The sequence below is a fragment of the Gambusia affinis genome, linkage group LG21, assembly GCF_019740435.1.
Source record: "Gambusia affinis linkage group LG21, SWU_Gaff_1.0, whole genome shotgun sequence".
Classification (NCBI taxonomy): domain Eukaryota; kingdom Metazoa; phylum Chordata; class Actinopteri; order Cyprinodontiformes; family Poeciliidae; genus Gambusia; species Gambusia affinis.
This window is the reverse complement of record NC_057888.1, coordinates 1,537,047-1,553,253: the sequence shown is the minus strand read 5'-3', so window position 1 is coordinate 1,553,253 and position 16,207 is coordinate 1,537,047. Positions and strand designations below refer to the sequence as shown.

The 16,207-nt window shown below is 38.7% G+C and overlaps 1 protein-coding gene across 4 annotated transcripts in view; it reads left to right on the top strand.

Annotated features, from left to right (window-relative positions):
- The window catches only part of LOC122824378 (NACHT, LRR and PYD domains-containing protein 12-like), a 43,692-nt gene that overhangs the window by 13,162 nt on the left and 14,323 nt on the right, over positions 1-16,207 (top strand). Inside the window, exons 9-12 of one of the 4 annotated variants that reach the window (XM_044104975.1) lie at positions 192-365; positions 3,414-3,587; positions 5,091-5,264; positions 6,024-6,048. In XM_044104975.1, coding sequence (XP_043960910.1) covers positions 192-365; positions 3,414-3,587; positions 5,091-5,264; positions 6,024-6,048 — 547 coding nt within the window. Of the gene's footprint in view, positions 1-191; positions 366-3,413; positions 3,588-5,090; positions 5,265-6,023; positions 6,049-10,884; positions 11,035-13,895; positions 14,043-14,985; positions 15,106-16,207 lie in introns of those variants that run through there. The other 3 variants (XM_044104976.1, XM_044104977.1, XM_044104978.1) reach the window with 3 other exon arrangements.

The following is a 16,207-nucleotide window of genomic DNA, read 5'->3' as shown; positions in this document are numbered from 1 at the left end:
TTCTGGTTCTGCTGGTTTGGACTCTAGAAACCAGTTTTACTGGATCAAATATTAAACATCGGTTCATCATGTTTCTGGGACTTTTACATTCAGTGAAATTAATTTTCTACATTTTTATTATTAATTTGTTTATATTTCAGTTTTAACCTGCATCCTGTTGGCTTCAGCTCACATCTTTATTCTTTATTCAGACTGAGGAAATGCAGGTTGTCAGAGATCAGCTGTTCTTCTCTGGTCTCAGCTTTGAAGTCCAACCCCTCTCATCTGATTCATTTGGACCTGAGACAAAACGACCTGAAAGATTCTGGAGTGAAGGAGCTCTGTGGTTTCCTACAGAATCCTGAATGCAGAATACAACGATTAATGTAAGAAACCATGTTTTAGTCTGGATCTGATGTTTTTGATGTGAAAGTTGTGTTGCCACTGAACTGCAGACAGATGGCTGATATTCTACTGATCCACTCTGAGGATCTTCATGGTAAAGTCTGCTTTCTTCTTCTATGGTTTGGTCCAATTAAAGTTTCTTTGTTTTATAAAAGCACAAGAAGTTCCTCCTCCCACCTTCACATTCAACCAATCACAACGTTAATTTCACAGACACCAACCACACCTGCAGAGAGAAGGTCAAAGGTCAGATTGGAGACAAAAGGCTGATAAAACTGATATTAGGATAATTAAATATCTTAATATCTACAAAACAATCAGATATAAAATCTGAGAAAATGTCTTTGTATCCAAGATAGACTGAGGCTTAATTCACAAAATCGGGGGTGGGCACTCCTGGTCCTCGAGGGCTGGTGTCCTGCAACTCTTAGATGTCTCCCTGGTTCAACACACCTGAATCCAATAGTTGAAACACCTCCTAAGTGCAGTCAGGTTCTCCAGAGTCCTGCTAATGACCTCATTATTAGACTCAGGTGTGTTGAAGTAGAGATACAACTAGAAGTTGCAGGAGACCGGCCCTCGAGGATCAGGAGTACCCACCCCTGCACTAAGTAATGATGTGCATCCACATCTCTGACTGTCAGGTCTAGCACCTAGAACATTAAAATAAACAGAACCGGAAAAGACAAAAGACAGGGTTAGATTCTTAAACACTTGCGAGAAGAGCCAGACAGAAATGTGTTTTCAGTTACAAATTTCCTACCGCTCTAAAGACACATTTGACAGCTCCTCTCTTTTAATTTCTTTCATGGATCCCTAATTTACAATTGGTGCTGCAACCCTTGAAGGAGGGGGAGGCACTTTATCAAATAGTTGCAGCGCTGATGACAAATACATGTTATCTTACACTCATACGGTTCCAGCACTAATGAAACATGTTATCTTTCATTAGCTCATTCTGTTCAAGACTCGTTTTCACACATGGTTAAACAAAACAAGTTGTACATCTTCACAACAGCAGCTTTACAGCTATCAAGTGGGACAAGGATGTAGAGTTTTCTGCTGATCAATAAATCTGTGAAGACCAGCTGCAACCACTCTCTTCAGTGAGGCCTCCACAGGAACAGAATCAAAGCACATCAGAACATACAATGTTTATGCAAATGTCTGATGAATATATACAATTTCTCCAGCACTGACCTTCTGATCATAAGTGATCACTAGACCATCATTGATAAAATCACAAACTTTATTAATCTGTAAAGATGAACAGACGTAGAAACATCAAGAATCAGATTGACATTTAAAATGAATCTGGGAGTGCTGGGGTGGCGCAGGGGATAGCTCGACCCATGGTTGGAGTCTGTGAATCCTCGACGCGGCTGTCGCAAGTTTGATTCCGGGACCTGGCAGACATTTGCCGCATGTCTTCCCCTTTTTGTCAGCCTACTTTCATATAAGGGACACTAGAGCCCACAAAAAAACACCTAGAGGGGAGGGAAAAATAATTAATGAATCTGGGCTAAAATATTAGACCAGCAGAAACAGTTGCATTTTAATTCCCTGGCAGGAGGAAGCACAGAAGAGTGTCTGAAACACAGAAAATGACGTCAGATATTCAGGAAGCAGCTAAAAGACCAGCAGCAGCATCTGGATCCTCTGACGCTGAGAGATACAAGAACCACTGATTCCTTTACAAAATCTGTGTATAAAAAATAAGAAAATAATTTTCTAAATGCTGATTCCGTTCTGTGCAAATGTTTAAATACAGATTGTATAACCTCTAAGATATTTTGTTCTGTCACATCTGCCATTAATTGTTAGTGGACAACCTGCTGCAGAATTTTTGACAGAAATGTGAGTTTAGAGTTTGTCCTCTAATGATGAAGAACAGAAGAGTCAAGAGTGTTTCTGAACAGAGGCTGGACTGACGCATGTTTAGAAGAACCAGAGCAGAGGACAGACTGCTGGTCAGCAGAGCCAGGAGCCAAGGCCCTGCAGTGAGGAAGACTTTTAAATAATCTAGGAGGATCATCACTGTCATGATCTAAACCAGGGGTCTCAAACTCCAGTCCACGAGGGCCGCAGTCCTGCAGTTTTTAGATGTGCCACAGGTACAAAAGAATGGAATGAAATGGCTTAATTACCTCCAGCTTGTGTAGACCAGTTCTCCAGAGCCTTAATTATTCAATTCAGGTGTGGTGCAGCAGGGGCACATCTAAAAGTTGCAGGACTGAGACACCTGATCTAAACAAATCAAACATGGTGTTGTAGCACACATAAATTTATTTAGTTACAGAATCTAGAACCGTTTCATTTGTGATGATTTTTTCAGAACAGTCTGAAACATTTTGCAGATGTGGTTCAGAGGAAAATCTGGAAAAGGAATATTTGTTATTGTCTCCACCTTTTTTAACTGAACCAACATTAACCATTGACCTGTTGGCCTTCAATTAAATCTCAGCTTGAATGATTAGAGGAAGAAATCTGATATTTGCTGTAAAATAGTTCTTGTTACTATGGTAACAACATTGATGTCAGATTGGTTGTCATGCAGCACCCTGTGTAACAATATAACAGGCAGAATCAGTTCTGTTTTCACTCATGTGTTCATATTTTTATGAATGAGTAAAGTGTAATTATTGCAGCTGTTGATCCTCCAGATAAATCACTCAGTTCCACTCAATAGAAGGTTAAAGGTCACTGTGGAAATGAGCTGCTTCCATTACATCACTGCAGCATTCATTAACAACTCTAATGTCACTTTGGTTCTTAAAGTCCATTTTAATTTCCGACCAGAACCACTGAAGACCCAACTGAAATATTTTAAAAACCCGTCATAATAACATGTTCTGGTTCTGCTGGTTTGGACTCTAGAAACTCAAATATTAAACATCAGTTTATCATGTTTCTGGGACTTTTACATTCTGTGCAATTAATTTTCTACATTTTTATTATTAATTTGTTCATATTTCAGTTTTAACCTGCATTCTGTTGGTTTCAGCTCACATCTTTTATTCTTTATTTAGATTGGAGAACTGCAGTTTGTCAGAGATCAGCTGTTCTTCTCTGGTCTCAGCTCTGAAGTCCAACCCCTCCCATCTGATTAATTTGGACCTGAGACAAAACAACCTGAAAGATTCTGGAGTGAAGGAGCTCTGTGGTTTTCTACAGAATCCTGAATGCAGAATAGAACAACTAATGTAAGAAACTATCTTTTAGTCTAGATCTGATGTTTCTGATGTGAAAGTTGTGTTGCCATTAAACTGCAGACGTCTGGCTGATATTCTACTGATCCACTCTGAGGATCTTCATAGTAAAGTCTGCTTTCTTCTTCTATGGTTTGATTCAGTTAAAGTTTCTTTGATTTATAAAAGCACAATCAGTTCCTCCTCCCACCATCACATTCAACCAATCATAGCGTTCATTTCACAGACACCAACCACACCTACAGAGACGAGGTCAAAGGTCAGATTGGAGACTAAAGGTTTATAAAACTCTGGTATTAGGATTATTAAATGTCTTAATATCTACAATCAAATATAAAATCTGATCAAATTTCATTATGTCCAAGATAGACTGTGGCTTAATTCACTAAATAATGATATTCATCCATATCTCTGACCTTCTGATCATAAATGAACCTTCATTGATAAAACCACAAACTTCCTTAATCTTTAAAGATGAAGAGATGTAGAAACATCAGGAATCAGTTTGACATTTAAAATGAATCTGAACTGAAATATTAGATCTTAGTCCAACAGAAACAGTTACATTTTAATACAGCAGCATCAATTTAAGTAAATTATCTGAAAATATTATAGAAATGTTTTAATGTGAATAAAAGTGAGTAAACAAAGTATTCCCTCCCCTTTCCTTGGTTATTTCTAGTTTCCAGTGTTTGAGGTGAAGCAGCAGGAATCCTGTGAGTTTGTGACAGATGTAGCAGTAAGTTGTGACGTTGACAGAAGGAGCTGGATGGACACTGATAGCAGAGCAGCTTTATTTCTAGACAGCCACAGGACTAAAGAAGACATGAAGCAGCAGTCACATGACCCAATAATCAACCAATAAAACCATCAATAGGAGATAAACGTCAATACAACAGCCCTGATTAAAATAATAAGATAATTATACAGTTAGTCAGAATGACGTAAATGGAAATAGAGCAAACTAACAATAGATTGGTAGAATTCACACAGACAAAAGTCAACTTTTGGTTTTAAGCAGGAATTTAAAATCAAACTGAGCTATTGATCCTTCAGATAAGTCAGTCAGTTCTGTTTTCACTCATGTGTTCATGTCTTTATGAATGAGTGAAGTGTAATTATTGCAACTGTTGATCCTCCAGATAAATCACTCAGTTCCACTCAATAGAAGGTTAAAGGTCACTGTGGAAATGAGCTGTTCCCATTCAATAACTGCAGCATTCATTAACAGCTCTAATGTCACACTTTGGTTCTTAAAGTCCATTTTAATTCCTTACCAGAATCACTGAAGGCCCGACTGAAATATTCTAACAACACGTCATTGGACTCTAGAAACCAGTTTTACTGGATCAAATATTAAAAATCAGTTCAACATATTTCTGGGACTTTTACATTCAGTGAAATTAATTTTCTACATTTTTATTATTAATTTGTTCATATTTCATTTTTAAACTGCATTCTGTGGGCATCAGCTCACATCTTTTATTCTTTATTTAGATTGGAGAAATGCAGTTTGTCAGAGATCAGCTGTTCTTCTCTGGCCTCAGCTCTGAAGTCCAACCCCTCTCATCTGACTGAACTGGAGCTGAGAGGAAATGACTTGAAAGATTCTGGAGTGAAGGAGCTCTGTGGTTTCCTACAGAATCCTGAATGCAGAATACAACGATTAATGTAAGAAACCATGTTTTAGTCTGGATCTGATGTTTCTGATATGAAAGTTGTGTTGCCACTGAACAGCAGACAGATGGCTGATATTCTACTGATCCACTCTGAGGATCTTCATGGTAAAGTCTGCTTTCTTCTTCTATGGTTTGGTCCAGTTAAAGTTTCTTTGTTTTATAAAAGCACAAGCAGTTCCTCCTCCCACCATCACATTCAACCAATCACAGCATTCATTTCACAGACACCAACCACACCTGCAGAGAGAAGGTCGAAGGTCAGATTGGATACTAAAGGCTTATAAAACTCTGGTATTCGGCTCATTAAATGTCTTAATATCTACAATCAAATATAAAATCTGAGACATCTTTATGTCCAAGACAGACTGAGGCTTAATTCACTAAATAATGATGTTCATCCATATCTCTGACCTTCTGATCATAAATGAACCTTCATTGATAAAACCACAAACTTCCTTAATCTTTAAAGATGAAGAGATGTAGAAACATCAGGAATCAGATTGACATTTAAAATGAATCTGAACTGAAATATTAGAGCTTTGATTCCTGACCTGTACCACTGAAGGCCCAACTGAAATATTCTAATAAACCAGTTTTACTGGATCAAATATTAAACATCAGTTCATCATGTTTCTGGGGCTTTTACATTCAGTGAAATTAATTTTCTACATTTTGATTAATAATTTGTTCATATTTCAGTTTTAACCTGCATCCTGTTGGCTTCAGCTCACATCTTTTATTCTTTATTCAGATTGATGAGCTGCAGTTTGTCAGAGATCAGCTGTTCTTCTCTGGTCTCAACTCTGAAGTCCAACCCCTCCCATCTGACTCAACTTGACCTGAGCGGAAACGACCTGAAAGATTCTGATATTCACCAGCTGAAGCTTTTTGTTAAGAATGTTTGGTAAGTAAATGTTTGCAGTGAGTCAAGCTGCAAACATCATTATATTGAATTAAACCAGTTCCTATCAAAGCAAAGATCCAGTGTTCCCAGTAAAGCTGCAACTTCTCAGTGGGAGGAGAATGGTTCAGGCTTCCTGATTGGACACAAAGACAGCAATCAGCCAATCAGAGGAGCAGCAGCTTGCTGTGTTCCTGTGTTTGTGTTGGTGTGAAGATGAGTGTTGTTGCTGTGTCCATGTCTCCAGGAAGTCCAGCTGGACTCCAGCGTCCAGCCGTCCAACATGTCTACAGACAGTCAGTGGTCCTCATTCATCAAACTGTAGCAGCAGCAGATCTGATCTCAGATCTGCTTGTTCTCTCAGTTCAACAGTTTCCTCAACTGATCAGGTTGATGTTGGTCACAGCTCTGAGATCAGTCTGACTGCAGCCTGGAAACCACTGGCTCTGATTTCACAAACCTTCATTCATTTAGTCAGCAGCTGGTCTTTCTGCTCAAGTCCACTCCTCACATCTGGACATGTGTCCTCCTGTCCTCAGTCTCATCCAGATGTGTTCAGGGACAGCTTCCATGTTGGTCAGTCAGCTGATGTTCCAGCAGCAGTTTGTGTCTAAATGCAGCAGCACCAAATCCATCCTCCACTGTTGGAGCAGCAGTGAAGCCTTCAGGACTGTCAGCAGTTTGTTTCCACTGTGGACTTGAGTGGAACCTGCAGAGGAAGCAAACTGGATGCTGAAAGTGTGTGTAGGTGTGTGAGTTTGGAGCTCAGTGTGTTCACTGCAACACGTTAAGATGAGAGCTGAAAGGAAGCTGCTCTGAACAGAATTGAAGGCCCTGCTGCTCTTTCTACTGGATGTGCTGCGTCACTGACTGCTGCTGGAGAGAAGCTGTAAATTCACTGATCTGATCTCTGCATTTTTCTTCTCTCTGCAGGATCTGATGATCTCTGTAAAGAAGAGAATCATCTCTGGTTCCTGATGATCCTCAGAGGTTGAAGCTGCAGCAGTTTGAGTCTAAAGAGACTCTGACTGGATCATGATGACCTTTGACCTGAATGATTTCCTTCCTGTTTATTTCCTCCTGTCTGTCGTTTTGGATCTGATATTGTTTTTCTCTTTGGATCGATGAATATGAAATTGTAACTTGGCTCCATTTAGAGGCTTCATGGAGTTTTGATCTGAACTTGATTCAGTTTTTAAAGTTGATCCTTTTTCTCTGATTCATTTTCATCCTAGAAGCAGAAATGTGAAACATATTTCAGTTCAGATGTTTCCAGGCTGCATGTTTTCTTCATTTGAATTCATTTTCTGATGTTTGTGCAGCTCTGGTCTTTCTATCTGCTGCTGTGAATGACTCGGTGAGGAAATGATGCAGTGAAACTTTTCCTGATGATTTGAAATAAATATTTTAATTTCCTGGTATTTTCTGCTGAGCTTTCATTACCCAATCCATGTTTGCACAATCACAATATAAAACTTTGATCTTTTTTTAATTCTGCACTAAAAAAGTTATCAAAAGTATAAAAAAACAGAATCTACAACTAGTAAAAACTAAACAATATTTAACTAATGATTACTAGTAAACACTACAAAACAATTTATTACTGTTTGAAACATTATGTTACAGTAATGAGAGGCTCTTAAATATTCATGTTAGTTTAAGTTACTAAGAAAATAAGGGGTAACCGTTGTCCTGCAAATGTAGCTTCATCTAATATAATTGATTATAACAAGAAAAATATTAAGTATAAGTATTTTGTTGTTTAACCAGATAGTGAGTCATAAAAAATAAATTATGTAACTTGGCAGTGTTAAACTTGAGTTTAAATATCTTCACTCAGTAGACTACAGCGCTGCGTCTAAATCTGATCAGCTACAGCATCCAGATGTTATTCAAAAAGTATCATTTCAAATTTCATGTTTTTTAAATCTGGTTTCACTGCTTTGTTTATTAAATATTTAACAAAGTTCATCTGATTTAGCTGTGAGAATAGAGAGAAAAACAGACATAATCAGGACAGAGGAAGAAAACAGGTTGGTTTGTTATTAACATGAATTGTGAGAACAACTTAATCTCAAGTGATTAATTTTTAAAAATTAGTTTTAAAAGTATATTAGCAAGAACTGTAATTCTGTTGAAGTTATTAATTATTGTTTATTATGACTTGGCAGAGGAGAATTCAGGCCTGACCCAGTTAGCAGTGAAACCTATTAAAACTAATTTACAGTTTATTTCATTTGATGTCATTCTTGACAAATGAGCAAAAGAAAAGAGAAACATGACAATTTATTGTTAATATTCTTCCATAAAATCCAGGATGTCGATTAGATGCCTTAATTTCACAACAGAAAACATTTTGGACACTTTTTTTATATTAAATCACTATTTTGCTTTTAATTGAGCTGATCACTTGCTATTATATGTAACATTAAATAAAACTCTTGTAAATAAAGCAATAAAGATAGTTTTACTTGTGGTTTGATACATCATTTGTTTTTACAATAAACGTATTAATTAAACTTATTCATTGGTAAATTTGTTTGTTTTTTCTCCTTCCATTTAATGGCTTTAATTCCGCTCTTATTTTGAAAGGTCAGGACCCGGCTTCCTTCCTTCCTTCCTTTGTCTCGGTTTTCTCCAGCTTGACTCCAGAGTTCAGTGTCAGCAGCATCCAGCCTCGGAGCTCCGCTCAGAGAAAACAGCCGCACTTCCTCTCTCTTCTCTGTCAGCGGCTGTTTCTTTAAAAACGGTTCAACTCCAGCTGGAGCCGCTTTTTCTCTTTCCGTCTCTGCGGAACCAACAGACTTTTATCTGCTGAACAGTTCATCTGCTGAACAGTTCATCTGCTGAACAGTTCATCTGCTGAACAGTTCATCTGCTGAACAGTTCATCTGCTGAACAGTTCATCTGCTGAACAGTTCATCTGCTGAACAGTTCATCTGCTGAACAGTTCATCTGCTGAACAGTTCATCTGCTGAACAGTTCATCTGCTGAACAGTTCATCTGCTGAACAGTTCATCTGCTGAACAGTTCATCATGGATCAGAACCGTCTCATCTAACTCAGAGGTTCTCCCAGTTCAGTTCATCACAGAATAATTCAAGCGGTTCTGAAGTCTTGGTTATATCCCGTTTCCATGGAAACCTTAAGGTTGTTACTACAGGTTGAATTAGAGCTGGTGTTTTGGGCATGGGCGTAGGTTTGGGTATGGACGGTGGTGACATGTCACGACCAATATTCAAGGGATATAAAATAGTCCCGACCAATTTTTGCCATATTAATTTAAAAAAAAACATATGTATTTTTTAACAAAAACAAAATAAATAAACGAAAATCTTCATTGATTAGTTTAATATTTCAATATACTGCGCAGTGGTAGCATTCATTTTAAAATTCGCTGTTATGAACTATGACGACCCATGCCGCTATTGGCTCAAAGAACGTGGATCTACGTTCTTTGATTGGCTGCAACAGGCGGCGACCAGCTGGACACACGCGGAACGGAAGCTTGGTCCATGGAGCTGAAAGTGAACGCGTCTCCTTCTGAGTTTATTTATTATGAGTCTCCGAGACCAAAAGAGAAAAGGACGATAGACATTAGAAGGTCATGAAACATTTTTATTCTTCTGCTCTAACCTGGAAACATCATTTCAGTCCAAACATGGAAACAAGAGCCATCTTTGTTCTGACATCACATCTTAAACAGTGGTTTTAATGGCTGAGAGGCCACCATGACCTCTGACCTCTCTGGGTTCAGAAGCTGCTTCCCTTCAGCTGGTTGAACTCAGAATCTTTGTTTCCTTCAGTAAATGAACTAAAACAGTGTTTAGTTCAGAGAACTGCTGTTAACTTATGGCTTTGAGATAAAACTGTCGTTTAATAATGAATGAGAACCTGAAAAAGCTGCTTCTGCCATGAACAATAACTCTGATCTTATGCGGTCTAATGTAGACCTGGAATCATATTTGAAACATCTAAATGCTGCATATCTATATTAAATAGCTGCTAATTATTTTAATCATATTTCGGCTCTATAGAAACGTTAATATAAATGTTGCATCTGGATAAATGAGCATTAAATTCTCCATATAGTAAAAATGTCTGTTTCCTTCCAGCTGCAACGCCTGTAAATAAACATGGCGGCTCACAGAAACTAATGGGAACATTTCTGATCAGCTGCTTAAAGTTTTAACTTCAGTTAAACTGGAGACTCTGAGTTTCCATGACAAATAACAGAAACTGGATCAACTGTAACCCTTGCAGATGGATTCGGGTCGACCCGCCTCGTCGTTTGGGTCGGTGAGACTCTTCACCTCCTTCCCTGTTGGTCAGAAGGACCGATGGCGATGTGTGAATACACCCTGTGAGATTTAATTTGATCAATAAAGGGAATAACATTCATTATTAAAAATAAACCAAAATATCATAACAGCATTATTTTCTCTAAAATGATTTTTTACAATTTAGTTTATGGTTTTAGATTGTAGAAATAAATCAGCTAAATTTATAATGTTGGCTGATTAATACTGTTAATTTTAGGATAATTAATTGCTGGAAATATTACAGAATTTTTCAATGAGTTTTACAATTTTTAATATTTTCACAATAAATTTCTGTTTTCTACATTTAATAACTGTAAAATTTATTTCTTGAGTTATAGTAATTCCATGTATTTTCTACTGTATTATAATGTTTTGGATGTTACAGTCTGTAACTAAAGGTATTTTTTTAATGACTTTAAATTGTACAGATATTTTTTACAGTGTACACATCACAAGCTGAGCTCCTCCTCCTCACCTGTATCAAGCAGATCACCTGCAGCGTCTCCATTTAGTGACGCAGACATCTCAGCAGCAGATCCAGTGAGTACACACACTTTCTATCAAATTGGTTCTGATCCGTTTTCCAGCTTTTCTCTGTTTCCGGGTCAGAGAAGCGAGAACAGACCGAACCTTTCAGTCCCAGTTTGAACTAATCTGAGCAGCAACTTCCTCTGTTTAAATCTAATCTGTTTGTGTAAAAGTGGTTTAATGTCAGATATATTAATGCGCTGCTGTCATTTAATGTCTGAATAGAAAGTTTGTCACTTTAACTCTGGAAATAAACGTGTTTAAGTTTTGACGCCTGTCAGACAGCGGCCTGTTGGGACGTTATGACCTGAATGTTGATCAACAGGTTTGTTCTGCCAGTAGAGGCTCATGGGAAATGTAGTTGAAATCTTCTGACTACAGAATCTTTTATTCTAGAAACACTGAAAGTTTTTGAACTTTATTGTTTTCTTTAAGCCTAAAAAATTCTACCTGAACTATTAACTGTAAATATTTATTCCACAAATCAAATGAGGATTTTGATGTTTCTGTTAGTGATGAAAACAAAGTCATGTGACTCAGTGGAACAGAAAATGAAACTAACTTTGTTCTTCAGATCAGACTCCATTTTGAGACGGAGGACAGAAATAACTTGTGGTTTTAAGACATCAGATTGTTGTTGTGTTTCTACATAATGAAATTGGAGTGGGGCCCTCAGTGATGAATAGAGGAATAAATAAAGTCTTAGTCAGGCCTTAGGCTGCAGCATGAGGCTGTGGGTGTGTCTGCAGGGGGCAGAGAGGATGGAAGGTGGACAGATTGATTCTCAGCTGTTGGGGAAAAGCTGATCTTTATCCATAAAGTGGTTGTTGACTTTATGTATCTGCAGCGTTTCCCAGACGGTATCGGTACCAACAGTTTGTGTCCTGGGTGGGTGGGATCATCAGCAGCAATACAACTGGCCTTCCTTTGCAGTCTGCCAGTATGTATCAGGTCCAGGTTCGGTAACCGACTCCCCACCATCCACTGGGCCGTTTCCACCAGCCGGGCCAAGTCCTTTTTGTCCTGGATGGTCCAGTTGTGGTCCCACCCAGTCATGCTGAGGCAGAGGATGCTCTCCATCACGGCTCTGTAGAAGTTCTTGAGCCACTGAGCAGGGAGTCCAGCCCTTTCCAACTTCCTGAGGAAGAAGAGTCTCTGTTGGACCTTCCTGGTCAGAACAGAGGTGTTCAGTGACCAGGTCGGGTCCGAGGTGATGTGGACGCCCAGGAATCAGATGTTGTCTACCTACACACTCCACCGCCTCCACCTGAATGGTAACAGGTGGTGCTCTGTCCTCCTGGACCTGCTGTGGTCCACTGTGACCTCCTGGGTCTTGCTGGTGTTGAGCAGCAGGTTGTTGACTTGTTAGTAGAGGTCAGTGTTGCAGCTCCACGTTCCTCCGTGTCTCTTATGGGTCTCTGCAGCTTTTTCTAACGGATCAAATCAAGGGACGCCCACAGCAGCAGAACAGTGACGATCTGTGCTACCTGGTCAGATTGTCCTACCACAGACCATCGATGTTCACGTCGCCTCTAGGCAGGACGGATAGAAGACCGTCTGTCATGGCGTCCTTGTAGGGGTAGAGCTTTATTGAATTTATTTTAATTTATGGGCTGATCAAGAAAGTATTTAGACAGACGTAAAATTATATTCATTGAAATGGAAACTTTATTGTGAAACGTTGCTGCTTATAAAATGTTGTTACACAAGGAAACATTACAGATTTATATTTCATGAGAGAAATATTTAACAAAGTGCCACAACTTAGTTACTGTGACTGACAGATCTACCATGATCCCACCTTTAGGCAGCACTAACACCTAAAGATGACCTGATTGTGTGCAATAATGACATCATGAATAGAAACTAAATAAAAACTAAATGAATCTTTTAAATAGCAGAACTGTTTTTATCTCAGCAGGAAAAACAAAAACATTTGTAAACAGAATATTAGAGTCATAATAAGATAAATAGAACATTTTTTGGAAGAAATTTATAATATTATGACAATAAAGTTGTTATATTCTGACTTTATTCTAGTATTTTCATATTTTATTTTCCCAGTGTGTCCATAATACTCCATCATGTTAAACTGGTTTCTCTGGTTATTTAAATCCTAAAATGTGACTCATCTCTCCTTCCTCTGCAGTCTGGGGTTCATCAGAATCTGATGTTTCTCTGATCTGTGGAGTCAAACCAGATTTAAACTCTACAGATTTTCCTCTCTGAGTTCTTTTTTTTCCTGTTGGACTTCTTGTTTCTCTTGCAGCAGTGAGAAACTCTTTGTCTCTCTAAGCGCTGCTGGAAACCTGAACAGATCCTCTGAAAGCTGAGAGTGATCCGATCTCTCCTCATGAGCTCCATGGATCACCTGATCCTGAAGTCTCTCTGATTGTTGGTCCGTCTGGAAAATATTCCTCCCACAGATTCCTGCCTCTCTGACTAAAGCTGACTCTCAGCAGGAGGACTGGCAGCCCGTCTAAAGGAGGTCTGGACCCCAAAGGGTTCAGAACCGCTGCTTTAACTGAGCCCATCTGTTCAGGACCAACACATCACCACTTCATAGGAAATGTTCACTCCTTCATTCACTACATCTGACCTCACTCTGGATGTTTCTACAGACCTGGAACATGATTCCAGTTCAGGTTTCAGACTCAGATTTGAAATGTTCTGAATAAAGTCAGAAGTTCTCCAGAAGGTTCTTGGATCCGCCAGCAGACATCAGAAGGTCCTGAAGAAGTGAAGGAGAGAACAATTCAGACCCAGATGTTACCTGCTGGATCCGGTTCCTCTGATCCTCTGAACACATGATGGGAATCAACTTTCTGCTCACTGGATCACTGGGAACTGACTGGTTCTGGTTTCTCTTTCAGACTTACTGAAGTCCAGAAGATGGAAGATTTGGACCTAAAGGAGGAGAAAGCAGAACCTCCAGGATCCGTCTGTCCCTCTATGAGGAGTGACCGGTCCAGAGAAAATTCTCCAGACTTCAGTAATGAACCAGAACCATCAGACTCAGAGTAAGAAACAGTTTCTAACTGGTTCATGTGACTCCACACAGATTTATTTAATATTAACTTGTTTATCTTCAGTAAATAAATAAAAAGTAACTTAATTTTTATGTAAACTTAAAGCTAAGTAGACATGAGGAACATCAGCCAATCAGTAGAGTTTTAATGAGGCTTCAGTGAATCAATGATGGATGAAAATGATCCATGAAAACAAAAACAACCAAAACTTTAAAGAGCAACAATTCAGAGATTGTTTCTAAACCCACTGGGAATGCTGGGACCAGTTTATATACTGGGAACGCTGGGACCAGTTTATGTACTGGGAACGCTGGACCCAGTTTATATACTGGGAACGCTGGGACCAGTTTATATACTGGGAACACTGGGCCCAGTTTATATACTGGGAACACTGGGACCAGTTTATATACTGGGAACACTGGGACCAGTTTATATACTGGGAACGCTGGACCCAGTTTATATACTGGGAACGCTGGGACCAGTTTATATACTGGGAACACTGGGCCCAGTTTATATACTGGGAACACTGGGACCAGTTTATATACTGGGAACACTGGGACCAGTTTATATACTGGGAACACTGGACCCAGTTTATATACTGGGAACGCTGGGACCAGTTTATGTACTGGGAACGCTGGACCCAGTTTATATACTGGGAACGCTGGGACCAGTTTATATACTGGGAACACTGGGCCCAGTTTATATACTGGGAACACTGGGACCAGTTTATATACTGGGAACACTGGGACCAGTTCATATACTGGGAACACTGGGACCAGTTCATATACTGGGAACACTGGGAACAGGTCGGATGACGACCCAGAACTTTAAACCTTCTGCTTCTCTGCAGCAGTTTGTGTTCAGATCTTCTTCAGTGTTTTTATCAGAGTTTCTCAGTAATTGATGTGATCTGAATAACATGTTTGTGTTTCAGAGATCAGAACCTCAGACTGAGAGCAGAACCTCCAGGATCCGTCTGTCCCTCTATGAGGAGTGACCGGTCCAGAGATTATCCTCCAGACTTCAGTACTGAACCAGAACCATCAGACAGGAAGTAAGAAACCAGTTTCTAACTGGTTCATGTGACTCCACACAGATTTATTTAATATTAACTTGTTTATCTTCAGTAAATAAATAAAAAGTAACTTAATTTTTATGTAAACTTAAAGCTAAATAGACATGAGGAACATCAGCCAATCAGTAGAGTTTTAATGAGGCTTCAGTGAATCAGTGATCCATGAAAACAAAAACAACCAAAACTTAAAGAGCAACAATTCAGAGATTGTTTCTAAAGCCACTGAAAGAGGGAAACTTCTTTACTGGGAGCACTGGGACCAGTTTATATACTGGGAACGCTGGGACCAGTTCATATACTGGGTCCATGTGATCCAGGTCGGATGACGACCCAGAACTTTAAACCTTCTGTTTCTCTGCAACAATTTGTGTTCAGATCTTCTTCAGTGTTTTTATCGCAGAGTTTTGCAGTTACTGATGTAAACAATCTCCAAAACAGCTCAACTATTAAATCCCAGAAAATGTTATTATGTTTCAAACAAACAGTTATAATTTTATTTGCTCATTAAAAACATCCTTAAATTTTTACTTAGATTATTTCATACATTTTTGAGAAATCTTTTAATCTCCTTTTTGGATGTTGAAAAGGCGTTTCCTCAACAACAGAAAGCAAAGGAGTTTTCATTCAGAGTAATGTGGGGTCGGCACAAGAAGCCTTTCAGTTTTTAATTTCTGAATCATCTTAGAATTTCACTCCTCTCACTTCTTTGGACTTTTATGTTCATTTTAAAAACTTTTTTTCCCCCACATTTATTTAAAGGTTTTGCAGGAGTTTCTTGTTTAAGAACAAAATCTATGGTGATAGATAATTTAAAATTATATTTTATTTCTATATGTTTATTGATTTACTTGAAAAGAAACTTTCAAATCTGGTTTGACCGTTTGTAATAAATGGATATTTGACTATTGAAAAGTATCTGTGGATCTTTAAGTATCCCTGGTTTAGACAGTAAAGTGGAGGTCAAAGGTCAGGTCATTAGTCATTAATGTGAAGGTTCTCAACAGATCTATTTATTTAATGTCTTTGGTGACAAATAAACCCAGAAACAGACAAAACAAACAGAACCAGATTGAAATCAGAA